Consider the following 18,244-nt stretch of genomic DNA (forward strand, 5'->3'; position numbering starts at 1 on the left):
GGCTTGTGATCGAGTCCCCTGTACCCACATAAAGCCAGGTGCACAAAGCGACACCAGTGTCTGGAACTGCTGGCTGGTATGGCGCCCATGCAGATGAGCAGCGTGGCCGCACTTCTTTAAAACTGGCTCAGAAAAGGAGTTCAGCCTGGAAAGCCATGGCATTTATATTCTAGATTTATTTTTCTTTTTTTCAAATCCAAAAAGTCCTTAAGAGCTTATGACTTCTAAATCCTAGGTCTCCGGTAACTCTGCAGTGCAGCCCCCCCCCCCACCTTCTTTTGAATAAACACTGTGCAATCTGCCTTGCTTTCTACATGCCTTTTTTTCATACTTGTGAATCTGTTTGTAAAGAAAAGAAAAGAGAAAAGGGTGGGGGGAAGCCTTCTGTTTTTCATAATGTCTAATCTTTCTCCCCATTGGCATTCACCAGATGTTGCTGTGGATCGGAAGATAAATATTAAAATCTAAGCAAGAACAAAGTGAGCTGTTTACGGGGCAGATTTCTCAGATGTTCTCTTGAACACTTGAAAAAGACAGGAGATGCTTTGATATGCAGGCTGGCTGGAATCCATGATGGAATGGCCCCTCCAAAAGAGTCGGAGGCCCCCAGGCCATGTCCACCCAGCCTGCGCTTCCTGGTGGCTCTATGGGTCCACGAGCTATGCGTTGGTGGAAGGGAAGGTCAGAGAGGACAGGAGGACACAGAGCTACCTGATGAAGAGGCCTGAAAACGATGGGACGGCCGACTCTGTCCATCCATCTGGCACAAAGAGACACTGGGCACTCTCTTCACAAAAGTAGAGGTAAGGCCACGATCCCGGCAGTCTCTCTGTCCCCACGGTGACAGTCACATCGCACTGCACGTATGTGTGACTGATGACTGCACAGCTGTCCTCAGCATGCCTCAGGTCACACAGGAAAGCCAAAGACACTGGAAAAGTCCCCATAAGGTTAGGTCAATCCACAGAAACAATGGGAGTTCTCACATCATTTCACAAGTGATGCTTCCTTTGACCAAAGAAAATGAAGTTATCAGTTTACTTCTATTAAAAAATAAATGTGTACCCTATGTTATAAGACATAAAAATATAGCATCTAAAGAATATGATAAATAAACCAGTTAGCATTTTCAAATAACTTTATTAAACAGATTTACATCCCTACACAACAGACTACTGAGTTTTAGTTTTGAAATTTATAAAAAATAACACATGACAAAATATTCTTAGAACTACTTTTTCATTCAATGTCATATTCCTAGGACCTATTTCACAGCATGTAACCATGACTGATACATGCTCGCTGTTGTTTTATGTGGATTCCATGCAAATAGTATAATGGGGACTGGAGAGATGACTTAGCAGTCAAGCGCTTGCCTGTGAAGCCTAAGGACCCCGGTTCAAGGCTTGATTCCCCAGGACCCACATTAGCCAGATGCACAAGGGGGCGCATGCATCTGGAGTTCACTTGCAGTGGCTAGAGGCCCTGGCGCACCCATTCTCTCTCTCTCTCTCTCTCTCTCTCTCTCTCTCTCTCTCTCCTTGCAAGTAAATAAATAAAAATATTAAAACTTTCTCTAGGGCAAATATCTGAAAAGAAAACAGCTTATAAGTAGGTACACTTGCCAAAATAGCTGTGCCACTTGACATTTCTACCCTGGCCCTATGAGTTGCTGCTACCCGCACACAGCTGTCAGCCTTTGATACCATCAAACTGCTAATTTTTGCGAAGGCAGTGTGCAGAACACTGCAACGCACTGTGGCCCTCATTTGCATCTTCATCATTACTTTTTAGCTTGGTTATTTTTTTATGTTTGGTAATAACTCAGGTTTCTTGTATGAAATTCCTATTCTATCACTTGACCGTTTTTCTATTGAGATATTTATATTTTTTGTTGTTGTTCATTTTTATTTATTTATTTAAGAGTGACAGACAGAGAGAGAAAGAGGCAGATAGAGACAGAGAGAGAATGGGCGCACCAGGGCTTCCAGCCTCTGCAAAGGAACTCCAGACGCATGCACCCCCTTGTGCATCTGGCTAATGTGGGTTCTGGGGAATCGAGCCTCGAACCAGGGTCCTTAGACTTCACAGGCAAGTGCTTAACCGCCAAGCCATCTCTCCAGCCCCCTATCTTTTTTTATTGATGTGTATATTCTGGGCATTAATCTTCTAGACATGAAATGGTTACTACAACCTCTCCTGAGTTTGTAACCAGACCCTTGACTCTTAGTGGGACTCTTGGATTCACTAAACTTCTTAGTTGTTATATCATCATAACTATTAGCATTTCATACAGAAGAAAAACAAGCATGTTCTGCTCGCTGATCCTCGGGCCATTTCTTTCCAGGTCAAAGGGCTCATGTGAAAAAAAAAAAAAAACAGTCATGCAGAATGACAGTAATCTTTAATTGGAAGATGGACAAATATCTACGTCAGATGTTTTAATGGGGACTCTGTCTGAAAATAGAAAATATGGAGGTAAAAGGGAAAAAAAAAATCTCTCTTAACTTGTGGCTAGCCTGTCCACAGAGGTACCCAGTAAATATGATTGAGGGTGGTCAGTGAGGGGCCACCTCATCACACTGCCAGCAGGGACAAAGCGAGAGAAACGCCCACGCGAGAATCAGCGGTCGTGCATCGGCACCCATGTGGTTATCGCTGCAAAGCACCTGACACCTAAACTCTCTGTCAGTGCGCGTAGAATGGGCAACAGATACCAAAAAAAACAAAAAAAAATGTCTGAAAGCAGGGCGCACACGTGGATAGACAAAACAGAGAGCTTTCCAGTTCATAAGCCCCAAGGCAAATAGAAACACCTATAAAATAATGAATTCATTATCAGTGACTAAGTGGATGCAAATTGGCAAGGTGGATTATGAAAAAGCACCCAAGGCTTGGGATCCAAATCCATGGATTTTACTCAAAATTCTGCCACTAAATAGCTCTGTGACCTTAATCTCTTTAGCTTTTCATGCCTTGTGGAAAAGTTAAAGTTTCTATGAAAAAAAAAAAATACAAAGTAATTTGGAAGAATTCAAAGTATAAATGCTAAAAAAAAAAAAAAAAAAAAAAACTTGAAGATCAAAGATCTTACTCATTTTGCAAAATATTAGTTTCACCCAACAGGATGTTTTGGGGTCCACCACATGAAAAAGTAAAACTCTTCCTTGGTAAGAAGTATAAAGCTACAACGCGAAGCTGGGAAAAGCACTTTCTCTGCTCTTCGGGTCTCGCTTCCCTCCTCCACCCACACCCCTGAAAGGGCCGAAAGGGCCGAAAGGGCCGTGGCACAAGAACAGTCAAGACCATAATTAGGAAAGCTGGGCTCTAAGACACTTATCTGAAATCTGGGATGCGAAACATCACTCTCTCACGCAAAGTCAGACGGAAGAAAGCAACTCAAAGCTAGGGTCAAACTCAAAACGACCTTGGTAAATTAGAGAAATGAGCAGAAATAAACAAAATCCCCAAAGAAAAGAGTGAGGCAGCAAACTGCAGAAGAAAACAGAAACCAAACAAGTACGAGGCCAGCCCGGTTGTGTGCCCCATACAGGAAAAGACTGAGCAACATTGAAAACCAGCAAAAATAAATAAATAAATAGGCAGTGCAATTTTTCAGCAGCTTTTTTTTTTTACTATTTAAAATTTTTTGAAATGATTTTTAATTTATTGTTTATTTTTACCTATTTATTTGACAGCGGCAGACAGAGAGAGAAAGAGGCAGGAAAAGAAACAGAGAGAGAGAGAAAGAGAGAGAGAGAATGGGCGCGCCAGGGCCTCCAGCCACTGCAAACGAACTCCAGATATGTGTGTGCCCCCTTGTGCATCTGGCTAACATGGGACCTGGGGAATCGAGCCTCAAACCGGGGTCCTTAGGCTTCACAGGCAAGCGTTTCACCGCTAAGCCATCTCTCCAGCCCCTATTTAAAACTTTTTATCTTTCTTCTATTGTGTGTGTGTGCGTGCGTGTGTTCACGTGAGTGTATACGTGCCATAGCACCATATAATTGAGAGGACAACTGTCCGTACGTCCTCACCTTCTACCCCCTTTGAAGCAGGGTCTCTCAATGTTCACAGATCACCGCTCTGCCAAGTACCTGGTCCCTGAGCTCCTGGGAAATTCTGTCCCTGCCTCTCACCTCACTATGGCTGTGCTGGAATTACAGGAGCTTCTGAATTATATGTGGGGGGTCTGAGGATCCGAACTCAGGTACTCAACACACATTCTTAGCAAACACTTGATCTACTGAGCCATCTCACTCTCATCCTAGCTGTGCAATTTTCAAACAAATCTGGGGGGTGGCTAGAGAGATGACTTAGCAGACAAGGCATTTGTTGGCAAAGCCAAGGGACTCAGGTTCGATTTCCCAGTAGCCACGTAAAGCCAGATGCATGATGTGGTGCGTGCATCTGGAGTTCATTTGCAGTGGCTAGAAGCCCTGGTACACCCATTCTCTCTCTCTCTCTCTCTCTCTCTCTCTCTGTCTCATAAATAAAATAAAATAGTATTTAAAGGTCTGGGAGCAGATGACGTGCAGCCATTGTACGGTGCTTCCCAGCGTGCTAGAACGCGCCTCCCTAGGTCACCTATCTGGTTTGGGGTTTCAGATTAGGCAACAATATAGGAGTTCAGATTAAAAAAACAGGAAAATGTCCATGGATGCCAAGAATTCCTGTTTTTAACAAACTTCCAGGTGGTCCAGCAGAATCAGCCCCCGGGGTGCCCATTTTGAAAACCCCTGATGGAGCAGACTGGGATGTTTTTAACCTTGCAAAGGCCATCAGGGGAGTAACATGGACAAAAGCCAAGTTGGGGAGCACTCGCGACGAAAAGGAGGGATTTCTCTGAACAGCAGCTACGACACAGGTATGAGGATTGCTGCTGGAACAGACCTTGTCCTCTGACAACCCCTTCAAAATAAGTAGATGTGTAATGACGGCTGGTTATCTGTAGTGTGGGATAATTATTAGCAATGTCTAATAACTTCTCTGATTACTGGACGTCCACTATAGTCCTACTTCCTAAGGGAAATATAAAAGCACAATTATATATGCAAAATGTGTTGTGGGCAGTTACAGAGACTCCAGAGTCCCCAAACCTCACCATGGATCTTATGTAAGGAGCCTCTGGCGTGCTCACAAGTTCCTCTCCACCTCTATACAGTAAGGTGAAAGGGTTAGTCTGACAGCCCCTTCTGTCAAAGCTGCCTTACACGATTGATAAGTGTTTGGTGACACCCAGTGGCAATGTTAAGAATTACAGCCTCTAAATTCATGCCCCAAGGGAATTAGACAGTGGTGACCTCAGTGGAATACAGGCATGGCAAGTGGGTGGGGGGGGAATCTAAGAGTACAGGCCAAGGTGAATATGACCAACATGTAATTTATTCACACAGTAAAGCTCACAATTTAATAAAAAAATTCAACAATTACAGCCTCTAGTTCAAGGGTTTGCTTTTTTATTATTTTTTTTTAATTTTTATTTATTTATTTGAGATAGACAGACACAGAGAGAAAGGCAGATAGAGGGAGAGAGAGAGAATGGGCGCGCCAGGGCTTCCAGCCTCTGCAAACGAACTCCAGATGCGTGCGCCCCCTTGTGCATCTGGCTAACGTGGGACCTGGGGAACCGAGCCTCGAACTGGGGTCCTTAGGCTTCACAGGCAAGCGCTTAACCGCTAAGCCATCTCTCCAGCCCAAGGTTTTGCTTTTTTTAAAAACTCAAGGAAGTTTAATTCTTATTTCTAAAACTTAATCAAATTGGTTAAATACAGTAACTTTACTATTTTTCCCCTATGATTTATCAAAGGTAAGAAAAATTTCCTGACATTGAAACTTCACTGATTTCATTTGGTACATGTGCTTAAAATTTACTGTTTTGATACTAAATAATATTGAATGTTTAAAGTTTATTAATGTAAGCAATGCATATGGGAAAGACTTTTTTAAAAACTGAAGAAGTGTCAATTACAAATTACGACCTAAGATTCTCATGTCTCAGCTTCATATCCATTGCTTCCTAACCCTTTCATTCATTCCATTTATTCTTACATTGCTGATTTTACTCCCTGCCAATGCTGTTCTCTGCCTCTTAAATGACGCAGGTGACATCTTCAGCCTAAAGCTTCGCTTTTATTGTTTCCTAACCTTTTCACTTATTCTTACATTGTGCTGATTTTACGCCATGTGGCCATACTGTTCTCTGCCTGGTAAATGACATCTTTGACCTGAAGCTTCGTTTTTCTTACTGTGAAACTGACCTTATCCACGACGATAGTGGAAGCCTTCTATATTTTAAACAAGGATTTTCTTCTCATTCTTTCTTTTACTCATCTTCCCCCGCTTCCCTCCTCCTTCCCTCTTCCTCTCCTGCTTTTCATTCCCCACTTTTCCTCCTTCCCAAGACAACGCATTGTAAGCTGCCACCAAAGCAGACAGGTCCATCGTGAAATTATTGTCCAAGTGATCCATTCATCACTTTATAACTCCTTAACCCAAGTTCAAATGGCAGATCAAACAAACAAACAAAACAAAACAAAACAAAAACCCAAGGATCAATTCAAATCACTACACAGAAGTATGCATAAATGGTTGTTAAGTGAAAACACTTGTGACCCAGGATTACACAAACAAACTAACCACCCATGTTCATGTAGCTCTCTCAAACGCAGGAAGGCCTTGTGGTAATAACGGTAATTTCCTCCCCTGGGGCTTCTGCCTCCTGAAGCTCCACAGGTAGTTCACCACCTTCCTCTACAATTTCTTCCACTATAAAGACAGGGCTTAACACACCACAGTTTACATGGCGGCTATGCAGCTTAAAAGTGCTAAGCAATCGTGGTGTTTCACTGATACCCGGCTGTTGCAGAACAAGAAAATAAGGTGGACGTTGAGTCTTGTTGCCTCTAGGAAGAAGGCAAAGCTGAGATACTCACTGGTATAGTACATGGCTAGCATGGAAAAGGTTCCTGGCTGCATCTCCAGCACCAAACAGTGAAACAAATAAGCAAAAGCTAAGAGATGCCTGGCCTGTTCATTTCCACCTTCCTTTCTGTACATCCAGAGGCTGACGATGTCAACCACCTCCACTCATACTAAGACCAAGAGCTGCTTTCCCCCCTGACATCTATGGCTGTCATTGGGACAAATAGTCAAGCCACGTGTAGTCAAAAGAGCAACAGGGGAGAAAGTTTTCAATAGTCATTCAGTACTGACCTGTTAGGATGACAAACCACACTACGAGCCACTTTAATAAGTGACCCCAGAGTCTAGCTACCATTTTTGATGGCGAATAAAGAAGATACTGATACTATTCCCAGAAAGACAACCATAAAAAAGAAAAAAAATGCTGTCTCCGGGCATGGTGGCATACACCTTTAATCCCAGCACTTGGGAGGCAGAGGTAGGAGGATTGCCATGAGTTTGAGGCCACCTTGAGACTCCATAGTGAATTCCAGGTCAGCCTGGGCTAAAGCAAAACCCTACCTCAAAAATAAACAAACAAACAAAAAATGTAGTAAAGGGGCTGGCAGGATGGCTTAGGGATTAAAGTGTTTTCCTGCAAAGCTAAGGACTCAATTCCCCAGGTTTGATTCCCCAGGACCCACATAAGGCAGATGCATAAGGGGGCACATGCATCTTGAGTTCATTTGCAGTGGCTGGAGGCCCTGGCATGCCCATTCTCTCTCTCTCTCTCTCTCTCTCTCTCTCTCTCTCCCTCCCTCCCTCCCTCCTTCCCTCCCTCCCTCTCAAATAAAGAAATAAACAAAATATTTTAAAATGTAGTTAGTAAAGCATTCAAGATAAAAAATAGAAGAAAAGCAAAGAATATCGCGCATGTGAGTGCCTGTGAGCATCAAGCCATGTGTGTACTTTGAAAGTGTATATTTGTGCTGTTTTTGCTCACCATCCAGGGACAAAACCAAACAGCTGAAGGCAGACACTGTAGCATTAGTCAAGACCTGGCAGGGCTCTCCACACACAGCAGCTGAGATGTTCCCTGGAGAAAATCCCACTCCAAACACATGCAAAAGCCTTCCACCTGGGCAGCCTTCAGAAACAAAATCACAAGTTCATCAAAAGTGGCAGATATCGCTATGCTGAACTCAGAGTTGACACTTTTACCTTCTTCCTCCCCCCCCCTTTTCCTTTTCAGTTTTATTTTTCTTCAACTTTATTGACAACTTCTAGAAGTATAGGCAGTATGCCATGACCATAATCCTTTCCCAGCCAACACTCCCATGTTACCCCTCTTAAATCTGCCCTCCATCGAATCCCTTCTTTATTCTCTCTTCTGTTTTGATCTCATCTTTTTGTTTGTTTGTTTGTTTTCTTTTTCAAGGTACGTTCTCACTCTAGCTCAGGCTGACCTGGAATTCACTATGGAGTCTCAGGGTGGCCTCGAACTCATGGTGATCCTCCTACCTCTGCCTCCTGAGTGCTGGGATTAAGGGGGTGCGCCACCACGCCCGGCTCATCTCATCATTATTTTTTCCCCTCCTATTATGCAGGTCTTGTGTAAGTAGTGTCAGCCACTGTGAGGCCATGAATATCAAGACCACTTTGTGTCTGCAAGACAGCATTGCAAGCCCTCCTCCTCTTCTTCTAGGCTTCTTGAAGCACATCCTTCTCCACCCTAGCGGAGTGCGTGCAATTGCCTACAGCTCCAGGCCTCCCACACGCTTCCCCACTTGGGCTCTGCCCTACAGGGTTCAGTTATGTTAAAGGACTTTGTAAAACTCGGCCCACTTGCATAACAAAGTAATAATTATTTATAGTATTCAAACGTTCTATACAAGATATCATAAAATGAAAACAACAGTTCCCCCAACCCTATCATTCATATATATATATATATATATATATATATATATATATATATATATTACAAAGAGACAGTTATGTGTATATTATTCTTAAACTTGTTTCCTTACTTAAAAGTACAGCATAAATATTTTTCCCAACCTGCATAAATCTAGCTTGTTTTAATAGCTACCTAGAATCCTCAACAACAACAACAACAACAAAAAAAATGTTTCTAATAAGACAAGAGTGGTGGTGCACGCCTTTAATCCCAGCACTCGGGAGGCAGAGGTAGGAGGATTGCTGTGAGTTCAAAGCCACCCGGAAACTACATAGCAAATTCCAAGTCAGCCTGGACTAGAGTGAGACCCCACTTCAAAAAAAAATGTTTCTATTGCTTAATATACCCCTCTATTTCTTTGATTTTTGCTGCAATTAATAAATGTTGTGAAAAATTTCAAATAATTGGGCCAAATGGCATATAAACCTAAAAATAGGTGAAGGTACCATGTTCATAAATTATCAAAGTATGAGCTTCTATAAATATTATTTAACTGAAAACATATGTCCAGCGAGGTTTAGGCATTAAATTAAAATACAATCAAATGCTTAGAGAACATAAATAATTTCTCTGATGAAAAACCAAACTCACAAGTGAAGCATGACGAAGGCAAATCTGTGGAAGAAAACAGGACTGTAAGGAGCCACCTGTCCTCTCTCCTTCTGTCCGCCTGTCACACAGTGTTGTTGATACTTGCTTTCATTGTTTTTTTTAATTTATTATTATTATTATTTTGTTTGTTTTATGAAGCCGGGTCTCACTGTAGCCCAGGCTGACCTGGAATTCACTACGTAGACTCAGGGTGGCCTCGAACTCACGGCAATCCTCCTACCTCTGCCTCCCAACTGCTGGGATTAAAAGCGCGCGCCACCAGCGCAGCCGCTCAGTCTTACTTGCTTTACTTACCGAAGTTCCCAGTCACAGCTGTCACCGCAGCCCTCAGGGTGAGAATGAGAACGGATGAGGCCCATCCTCTGTTGTGGTCGTAGCCCCTAACGGGGTACTCCCCAGCGGGGAGCGAAGGGACCAGGCACTGCAGAACCGTTCGGTTGCCTTGGACACCCACACAGGGTGATGTGCCAATATAAAGGTCAACGTTGGCAGCCCCTGAGATCCGGGCCACTGTGAAGGTTAGGATGCTGTGGTTCTGAGAAACAGAAAGCAATTCTGGGGTGAAAGCGCTGTTGAGTCCAATGACTCCCACGTGGTACGAGACTCCATCCACCTCAATCTCCAGAGCGACAGAGCCGTTTCCTGCAGGAACGAAGCACTGGATGAGCTCGGAACTGATGCTCACCGTGAGGCAGGCCTGGGCACCAACGTAGACCAAGGTGGCATTCTGTCCTTGCAGGGCTGTGCCCTCCAGGGTCAAAAGGCTTCCACCGTGGACGCTGAAGTTCCTGGGGAAGTAATCCCACACCCGAGGCGTAATGCAGAAGTGCCTGGACACGTTACAAAAGCAAGCGTAGCCGGTGCTCGTGTGAAGAGATGACAGGTAATGCTGTCCAGGGGTCAGATCACTCACCAGGCATGCTACGTGGCTCGCATTGAAGAAAGTTACGAGGCAAGAAAGACGATCGTCCACCAACACTGCTGGCTCATGGGCCGTGGTGCCCAGCCTCTGACCCCTCATGAGCACCGTGGTCACAGACCCACTGGTGTCTATGCTCAAGACATCCACAACAGGAGTTGCCTCTTCCTGCATAAAAAATGTGCAATTCCCCTGACACTCACTGGTCAGCCCATTGACCAGGACTGTGACTTTCAGCGTGAAGGAGGCTCCTGGCAAGTGGTCACTCACCACGTTGATCTGGCACTGAACGGTGTGGTCTCCCTCGCTCAAAATCGCACAGGTCACAGGGCCCGAGAGGTCAACCTGAATGGACCTCCTTCGAGAACGCAAGGCGAACCCTTTCACAGTCAGCACTGTCCCGCCACATACGGAACCATGCATCGGAAAGACGGCTGTTATCCGAGGTGTCACCTCAAATTGCTGGGGCACCGCGGACATGTCAGCAAACCCCATCTTCTTGTGATGCACTTGGAGCGGGTACGTGCCTGCCTCCAAATCGCGGAGAGGAAAGTGGCACCCAGACGCAGTCATATTGCCACCAAGAGGCTGTACTTGAATGTCACATTCCAAGTTGCCCAGAAGAATGACGGCCTGGGAGAGGTTGTGTCCTTCCACGTAGAGTCCCAGGCTGTCATTGGTGAATTCTCCCCACAGGGCAGTGACCACTGGAGTTGCCGCTGCTTCATATGCAAAGGTAAGGCCCTTCGCCACCAAGCTCGATGCAGGTGCCTGGGTCAAGGACGTGTTGCCAACCCAGACCTCCACCTGTGCTGGGACAGTGAGAGCGTCTGCACTGGGCGGAGTGGAAGCCGGAGGAGTCTTACACCAGATGTTCATCTCTGTCAGCTTCACAATGTCACAGGGCCGCTTACCCACAAGCACCCGCATCAAAGCCGGCTCTGTGCTCAGCCCTATTCCTGAGAGGCTGAGGACAGTTCCACCTAGAATGTGAATATGGGAGGCAAGTTAGAAGCTAATATTCCAAACTTCAAGAACCTTTGTAAATTCTGGTGCGACCAAGTAGAAAGCAGAGAACACGAAATTGCAGTGACTGCACCTTGCCCCCCATCAATGTTAAATTGGTGACCCTCTGGACAGGACTCAGATGAGCCAAAATTCACCCCATAGTAAAATAAGATAAATTTTAGTATAAGGAGGATGTTTTCAATGTTTAAGGTAAACAGGGTACCTTCGAATGTCCAAGAAACCACCAGTTCTGTCGATTTGAATGCTAATGAAAAATCAAATTCCTTAATCGTCTTGTCATTTGTTATATTATCCAGCACAATATTCTTTATATTTGTGTGGAGTGTATGGACATAGCTCTATGTGCACTCAGCTTACGTGCCAGAGAAATAAAATTCACTGAAGAGAGGCTGACGACATAGTTCAGCCCTTAAAAATGTTTACTCGCATGAGGACCTGAGTTCAATCCCAGAAGCCAGCATCAAAGTCCGGTGTGGTGTCACACACTTGTCATCTCAGCACTGGGGAGGCGAAGCCAGCCAGCGGGGCCTATTGGACGAGCTCCAGGGCAATGAGCCATCCTATCTCAAAAAAGCAGAGGATGGCACCCCGAGAGGGACAATATTCAAGGCCATCCTCTGCCCTCCATAAGCACACACACAGAAGGGCTGGAGAGATGGCTTAGCGGTTAAGCACTTGCCTGTGAAACCTAAGGACCCCGGTTCAAGGCTCGGTTCCCCAGGTCCCACGTTAGCCAGATGCACAAGGGGGCGCACGCGTCTGGAGTTCGTTTGCAGAGGCTGGAAGCCCTGGCGCGCCCATTCTCTCTCTCTCCCTCTATCTGTCTTTCTCTCTGTGTCTGTCGCTCTCAAATAAATTAATTAATTAATTAAAAAAAATTAAAAGTTACAGAAGCCTTCTGCTTATCTTCTGTATTATTCTATATAATATTCTGATCAACGTGAAGTGTCATGTGTTCTAATATGTTCTATATGCACCCATTACATATGTATGAGAGGTCGAAAGCCATTGACTCAGGCTGGTGAAATTGCTGTTGTAATTCACAGATAATTGTCTCACTTTCTAACTGAGAGCTAATCAGGGAACAAACCCCATTTTCAGGATGTGTGTTGGAGCAATATAACCCAACATAACCAAATTCATATAAAAACTATTGTCCTGTGTTCAGAAAGAATAACTTGCTATTTTATACACTACCACAGTTATTGTTTGTTTACATGTCAATATGCAGCTTTTGGGTTTTTTTTTCTGAAATTGAATAGTCGTATGGATTTTTCTTTCATGTTCTTACATCTCCCTTGCTTATTTGCATGCCTGAGTATTTGTCTATCATCTGCATCTCTAAAGGGATGCGCAAACCCCTTCCTCCTCTCCCTGAGAAGGCAGAAGGCTAACCTAAGAAGTTCGTTCCTTGTTCTCCCGACACCTGCTTGAGCAGGCTTCCTGTCAGTGAGTTGTTTCAGCCCTTCTGTTAGGAACTGAAAGCCAGGCACATCTCCTTTTCAAAAAAAAAAAAAAAAAAAATCTTTAATTCTCTAAGCTTAGAGAACTTCGGCCTCACCAAATGTTCCTACAAGTTAAAGAGCATGGCTCATCTAAGACCAAAAAGAAGCTTCTCTCCCAGCTGCCCATGGGTCTGAACTTTCCTACTAATTAATCCAGGAACAAAATCCGAATATCCCTTAAACAGACATGCTGGGTAAAATACACATAGTGTCAGAGCCACTTACCCAGGAGGGACCCAGAGCAAGGCTCAATGCTGGAGACTTCCGTGATGTACTGGATGTGGAGATCAACCCTACAGAACACAGAGGTTATCAGGAGAGAGATAAACAAGGTGCAAGAGATGCATGTGTTTGAGAGAAAGGGGGAGGAAGACAATAATGATGAGAAGCAAATACAAATGGTACTGATAATAGAGAAAGAAGGAAGGGTAGGAGATGGGTGGGGCATGGTCTTGGGCCAGTCTCCCGTGGCGACATGAGGCCCACACAGTTGAACTGCTGTACAGGGTAGGGAGAGGAGACTGCTGAAGAACGACTAGACAGAGGGATTTCTGGGCAAAGAGGTGGATGAGGGCTAAGGCAAGAAACACAGCTTGTGCAATCACATAACACATTTATTAAAACCTATAGATGCAATCTTATTAAAAAAATCTCAGGCACAGGGCTGGAAAGATGGCTCAGCAGTTAAGACTCCTGCCTGCAAAGCCTAACAACCCAGGTTCGATTCCCCAGTACCCATGTAAAGCAAGATGCATAAAGTGACATGTGCATCTGCAGTTCATTTGCAGGGCGAGGTGCCCTGGTGTGCCCTTTATCTTCTCTCTCTCTCTCTCTCTCCTCTCTCTCCTGTCTGTCTGCTTGCAAATATATAAAATATTTTAAAAAAAAAATCTCAGGCACAGACTTCCTTTCTTTGGGTACAGATACCTGCCTCAATCAAGTTTCAGAAAGCTCTTTCTCCATCAAGCAAGCCTCCCCAGGTCATGTGATGACTCTTAGGTCATTATCCCTAACAATATAAATATAAATATAAATATATACACACACACACACACACACACATACATATATATGTGTATATATATGTATGTGTATATACACATATATATGTGTGTGTATATATACATATATATGTCAAAGACGTAACTCAAAACTGAGTCCCCAGATGATTTCCTCATCTGCCAAACAGACCCAAAACGAATGACAGAGTCTGCCTTACCCTTGTGAGTGAAGGCTGACCCCGTTGACGGAGACAGACACCGTGTAGACACCTGCCGGCAGCGCAGGCAGCACGGCCTCCAGGCCCTGAGCCGTCGGAGCGCGAACCTGAGCGGAGGTGTCCCGGACCCGGACGCGCACATCCATGTCTGTACCGTTCACCGGCAGCGGCCGCGCCGTCCCAAGGACAATGACTGCACCTCCTGCATTGAGAAGCCTCTATTTACCACAGCAGCCTGGATTTGTGGCCTCAACCACCTATGTCTTTTAGGATTAAATGCACAGTCATCCTTGTGCATAATTCCCTAATTAAGAATTTGGGAGCTAGAAAGATGGTTTAGTGGTTAAGTGTTTGTGTGTGAAGCCTGAGGACCCTGGTTCGAGGCTCGATTCCCCAGGACCCACGTAAGCCAGATGCACAAGGGGGCGCACACATCTGGAGTTCGTTTGCAGTGGCTGGAGGCTCTGGCGCACCCATTCTCTGTCTATCTGCCTCTTTCTCTCTATATCTGTCACTTTCAAATAAATAAATAAAAATAAACAAAAATAAATTAACCAAAACAAAAAAGAATTTGGTATTTAGGGTTGCAGAGATTGCTCAGTGGTTAAAGGCACTTGCTTGCAAAGTCTGACGACCCTGGTTCTATTCCCTAGTTCCCACTTAAAGGCAGATGCGCAAAATGGTGCATTCATATGGAGTTTGTTTGCAGTGGTAGGAGGACCTGGAGCACCCTTACTCACTCTCTGTGTGTGTGTGTGTGTGTGTGTGTGTGTGTGTGTGTGTGTGTGCGTGCGTGCATGTGTGTCTGTGTCTTTCTCTATCTGACTCTCTTGAATAAATAAATTGTAGACTAACATCTCAAGGATGTCAAAAAGCCAAAATTGTCGGGTTAGAGAGATGGCTTAGCAGTTAAGGCACTTGCCTGCAAAGCCAAAGATCCCAGATTTGATAGCCCAGGACCCATGTAAGCCAGATGCACAAGGGGGCGCACACATCTGGAGCTCATTTGCAGCAGCCAGAGGCCCAAGCGTGCCCTAATCTCTGTCTCCCCTCCTCTCCTGTTCCCTCTCTCTTTCTCTCTCTGACAAATAAATAAAAATAAAGTATTTTTTTTTGTAAAAAAGCAAAATTGTCAAAACAGTTGTACTCCAAGAGTACTAGTTATATATCTGTAAAGGTAAATTGCCAAGTTTGGGGGGACGCTAATTGTCCTCATAACTAGGAAATGGTACCTGCCCTGTGTCCTTTAACACTCTCTTTGGCAGTGGTAGAAAGTGTGGCTCATCGCACGGTGCACTGGCTAAGGGCGTAGATGAGTGTGACAGCTCAAGGGCTACCGAGCAGCTCTGCACACTGTCCCATCGGATCCCTTGACTGCCCTGCTGACGTATGGGAGACAGTTAATACGATGAGCAGTTTGAATCGGAGACGACTAAGCCTCAGAAACTGGGGTCTCACAGCTAAGTGATGGAAGGCTAAGGCCTGAACCCATCCTTCTGTTTGTGTTTCAAGAGCTTTCTAGTGTAATTAACAACTGTACTAAAGTGCTACACATCTCATGAACATGCTCGCTCATATCTTCCCAACCGAAAGATTTACTGAGTCCCTGAGGAAGACACAATAATGTCTCAACAGACCCTGCCCTCAAAGAGTCATCAAAGGAGTGAAGTGGCTAATAAAATCACGTTCATAGAAGACATATTCTAAGTGGCTGTTAAGCAGAGAGACTGTCCCAATAAGAGTAATATTCAGACTTGTTTTTTTCAAGGTAAGGTTTCACTCTAGCGCAGGCTGACCTGGAATTCCCTATGGAGTCCCAGGGTGGCCTCGAACTCACAACGATCCTCCTACCTCTGCCTCCCGAGTGCTAGGATTAAAGGTGTGCGCCACCACACCCGGCTCATTATTCAGACTTTTGAGAAAGGTATTAGAGGGCTGGAGAGATGGCTCAGCAGTTAAAGGAGCTTGTTTGCAAAGCCTACTAGCTCTGCTAGCTCAGGTTCAATTCTCCAGGGCCCACATAAAACCAGATGCACAAAGTGGCACGTGCAAATGGAATTCATTTGTAGTGACAAGAAGCTTTGACATACCCATTCTCTCTCTCTCTCTCTCTCTTTCTTGTAAATAAATAAAAAATTAAAAAGAACAGTTTCATGGTACAGTACCTATATTCAGTACAGAGCTTGATTCAACTTGAGTGAAAACACCAAGACTGATGATAGTGAAGAAGGGACTTAAATTCAATTTTTAAGATTTTGTCACTTTGCATTAAGTCGTGTGTGGGCTTGGATTGCTCAGTCACCCAGTGGGTGAAGAGAAAGGAAGACAATTGACTATCTTGTCAGGAGACAGGTGTGTGTAGACAAGGCCTAGATTCCAGCAAACGAACCAAGTTCCATTTCTGCGGCTGAACACCCGAAAAGCCACTCCCAAGAGATGCCTACTAGGTTCTGGAGAGAACGTCCAAAGTCTTCTGTGCAATAGAAGTATGTAACTGAATTATTCCTTCACATCTTGAAGTCGAAATGAAAATACAGAGAAGGAATAAATAAAAATATTTTTAAAACATTAAAAAAAAGAAAGAAAACAGGGCTGCAGGGATGACTTAGCGGTTAAGGCCTGCAAGGCCAAAGGACCCAGGTTCAATTCCCCAGGACCCACATTAGCCAGATGCACAAGGGGGCGCACGTGTCTTGGCTGAAGGCCCTGGAGCACCCTCCCTCTCTCTCTTTCTCTCCCTTTTTCTCTGTCAAATAAATAAATAAATAAAAATAAAAAATATTTTTTAAAAGATAATACAGGGAAGGAGACATGAGGACAGGGAGGGAAAAGGAGAGGAGGGTCAACAAGACTGTGTGTGGAAATGCCATAATAAACCTATCGCTATGTATGCTAATTTTAAAAAAGACAATGACAGAATCCTAATGAAAGCCAGAAATCATGCAGGAAGTTGCACGGGTGGGAAGGACCGTCTTGGCCTTCCATGCCCCAGGACATGCATAGGTTGGGATTTTAAAAAATTCTAAAGTCTCATTAGCCAAGTATAGGACAGCACAGCTAAATGAATAAGAAAGAAAAAAGAAATGTCTTAAAGGGAACTGACAAGGAGAGGATGTGACTTGGCAGGTCTACATTCAGATCCTGGACTTTTACTCTGTGACTGCAGAAAGGGGGGCTCACTGGGCTCTCCAGCTTTGAGGGTTTTGTCAACATGAAGGCATATGGTTTGTTGTAACTTAGATTCCATATCTTGTGTGCCGCACATGACAAAGCACAGTGGACATCATACTCTTCCTCATTTACATACCGTCCTTACTTCTTCCAGTCTTTCCAACCTCTACTTTGAAGTCTGGCAAGTTCAACATATTTTAGGGTGGACCAGGAAAAATGGGCCACAGGGTAACAGCACAAAACAAGCTTTATTGGGCTGGGGTTTTGACAGGTTCCCTAGGAGAAGGAATTCTCACCGTAGGAGACTTTTCAGAGATCACACTACAGGGTCACCATTCTGAATCTCAAAGGGGAGGAAGACAAGGAAACTCCAGAAGACAGACATCAGAGATGGAGTTTATAATTGATATGATATGGCTCAGACGCCTTATGAGTAGTCTATATCAAGAGACTTTCAAGGGGCATCAGCAGTTTGAGGCCCCCAAGCTTATGTGACCTATGGGTAGCTGATATTTGGTGCAGTTTTGTGCACAGGGCAAGCAGGCTCTAAATGGAGAAATATATGCTTCCTTTGGTTGTATTTAAAGCAATTTGATATGTACAAATTTAAATGTGGCAAGGACAGGCCCTTGAGGCTCAGAGGACCCCAGGGTACTGTAAAGAAGGCCAGTGGTGGGCTGGAGAGATGGCTTAGCGGTTAAGGCGCTTGCCTGAGAAGCCTAAGGACCCATGTTCGACTCTCCAGATCCCACGTTAACCAGATACACAAAGGTGAGGCAAGCTCAAGATCACACATGTCCACCAGTGGCACAAGTATCTGGCATTCGAGTTCAGTGGCTGAGGCCTTGGCGCACCAATTCTCTATCTCTCCTCTCTCTGTGTATCTCTCAGTCTCTCTCTCTAAAATAAAAATAGAAGACCAATGT

The 18,244-nt window shown here is 44.5% G+C and overlaps 1 protein-coding gene across 6 annotated transcripts in view; it reads right to left on the reverse strand.

Annotated features, from left to right (window-relative positions):
- The window catches only part of Pkhd1 (PKHD1 ciliary IPT domain containing fibrocystin/polyductin), a 507,380-nt gene that overhangs the window by 406,977 nt on the left and 82,159 nt on the right, over nucleotides 1-18,244 (reverse strand). For all 6 annotated transcript variants that reach the window (XM_045156516.1, XM_045156514.1, XM_045156512.1 and 3 more), the window contains 5 exons: nucleotides 14,148-14,349; nucleotides 13,154-13,221; nucleotides 9,770-11,377; nucleotides 7,907-8,050; nucleotides 712-931 (listed from right to left, as the gene is read on the reverse strand). In XM_045156516.1, coding sequence (XP_045012451.1) covers nucleotides 712-931; nucleotides 7,907-8,050; nucleotides 9,770-11,377; nucleotides 13,154-13,221; nucleotides 14,148-14,349 — 2,242 coding nt within the window. The remainder of the gene's footprint in view (nucleotides 1-711; nucleotides 932-7,906; nucleotides 8,051-9,769; nucleotides 11,378-13,153; nucleotides 13,222-14,147; nucleotides 14,350-18,244) is intronic.

This window comes from Jaculus jaculus, chromosome 8 (genome assembly GCF_020740685.1).
Source record: "Jaculus jaculus isolate mJacJac1 chromosome 8, mJacJac1.mat.Y.cur, whole genome shotgun sequence".
In the NCBI taxonomy this organism is placed as follows: domain Eukaryota; kingdom Metazoa; phylum Chordata; class Mammalia; order Rodentia; family Dipodidae; genus Jaculus; species Jaculus jaculus.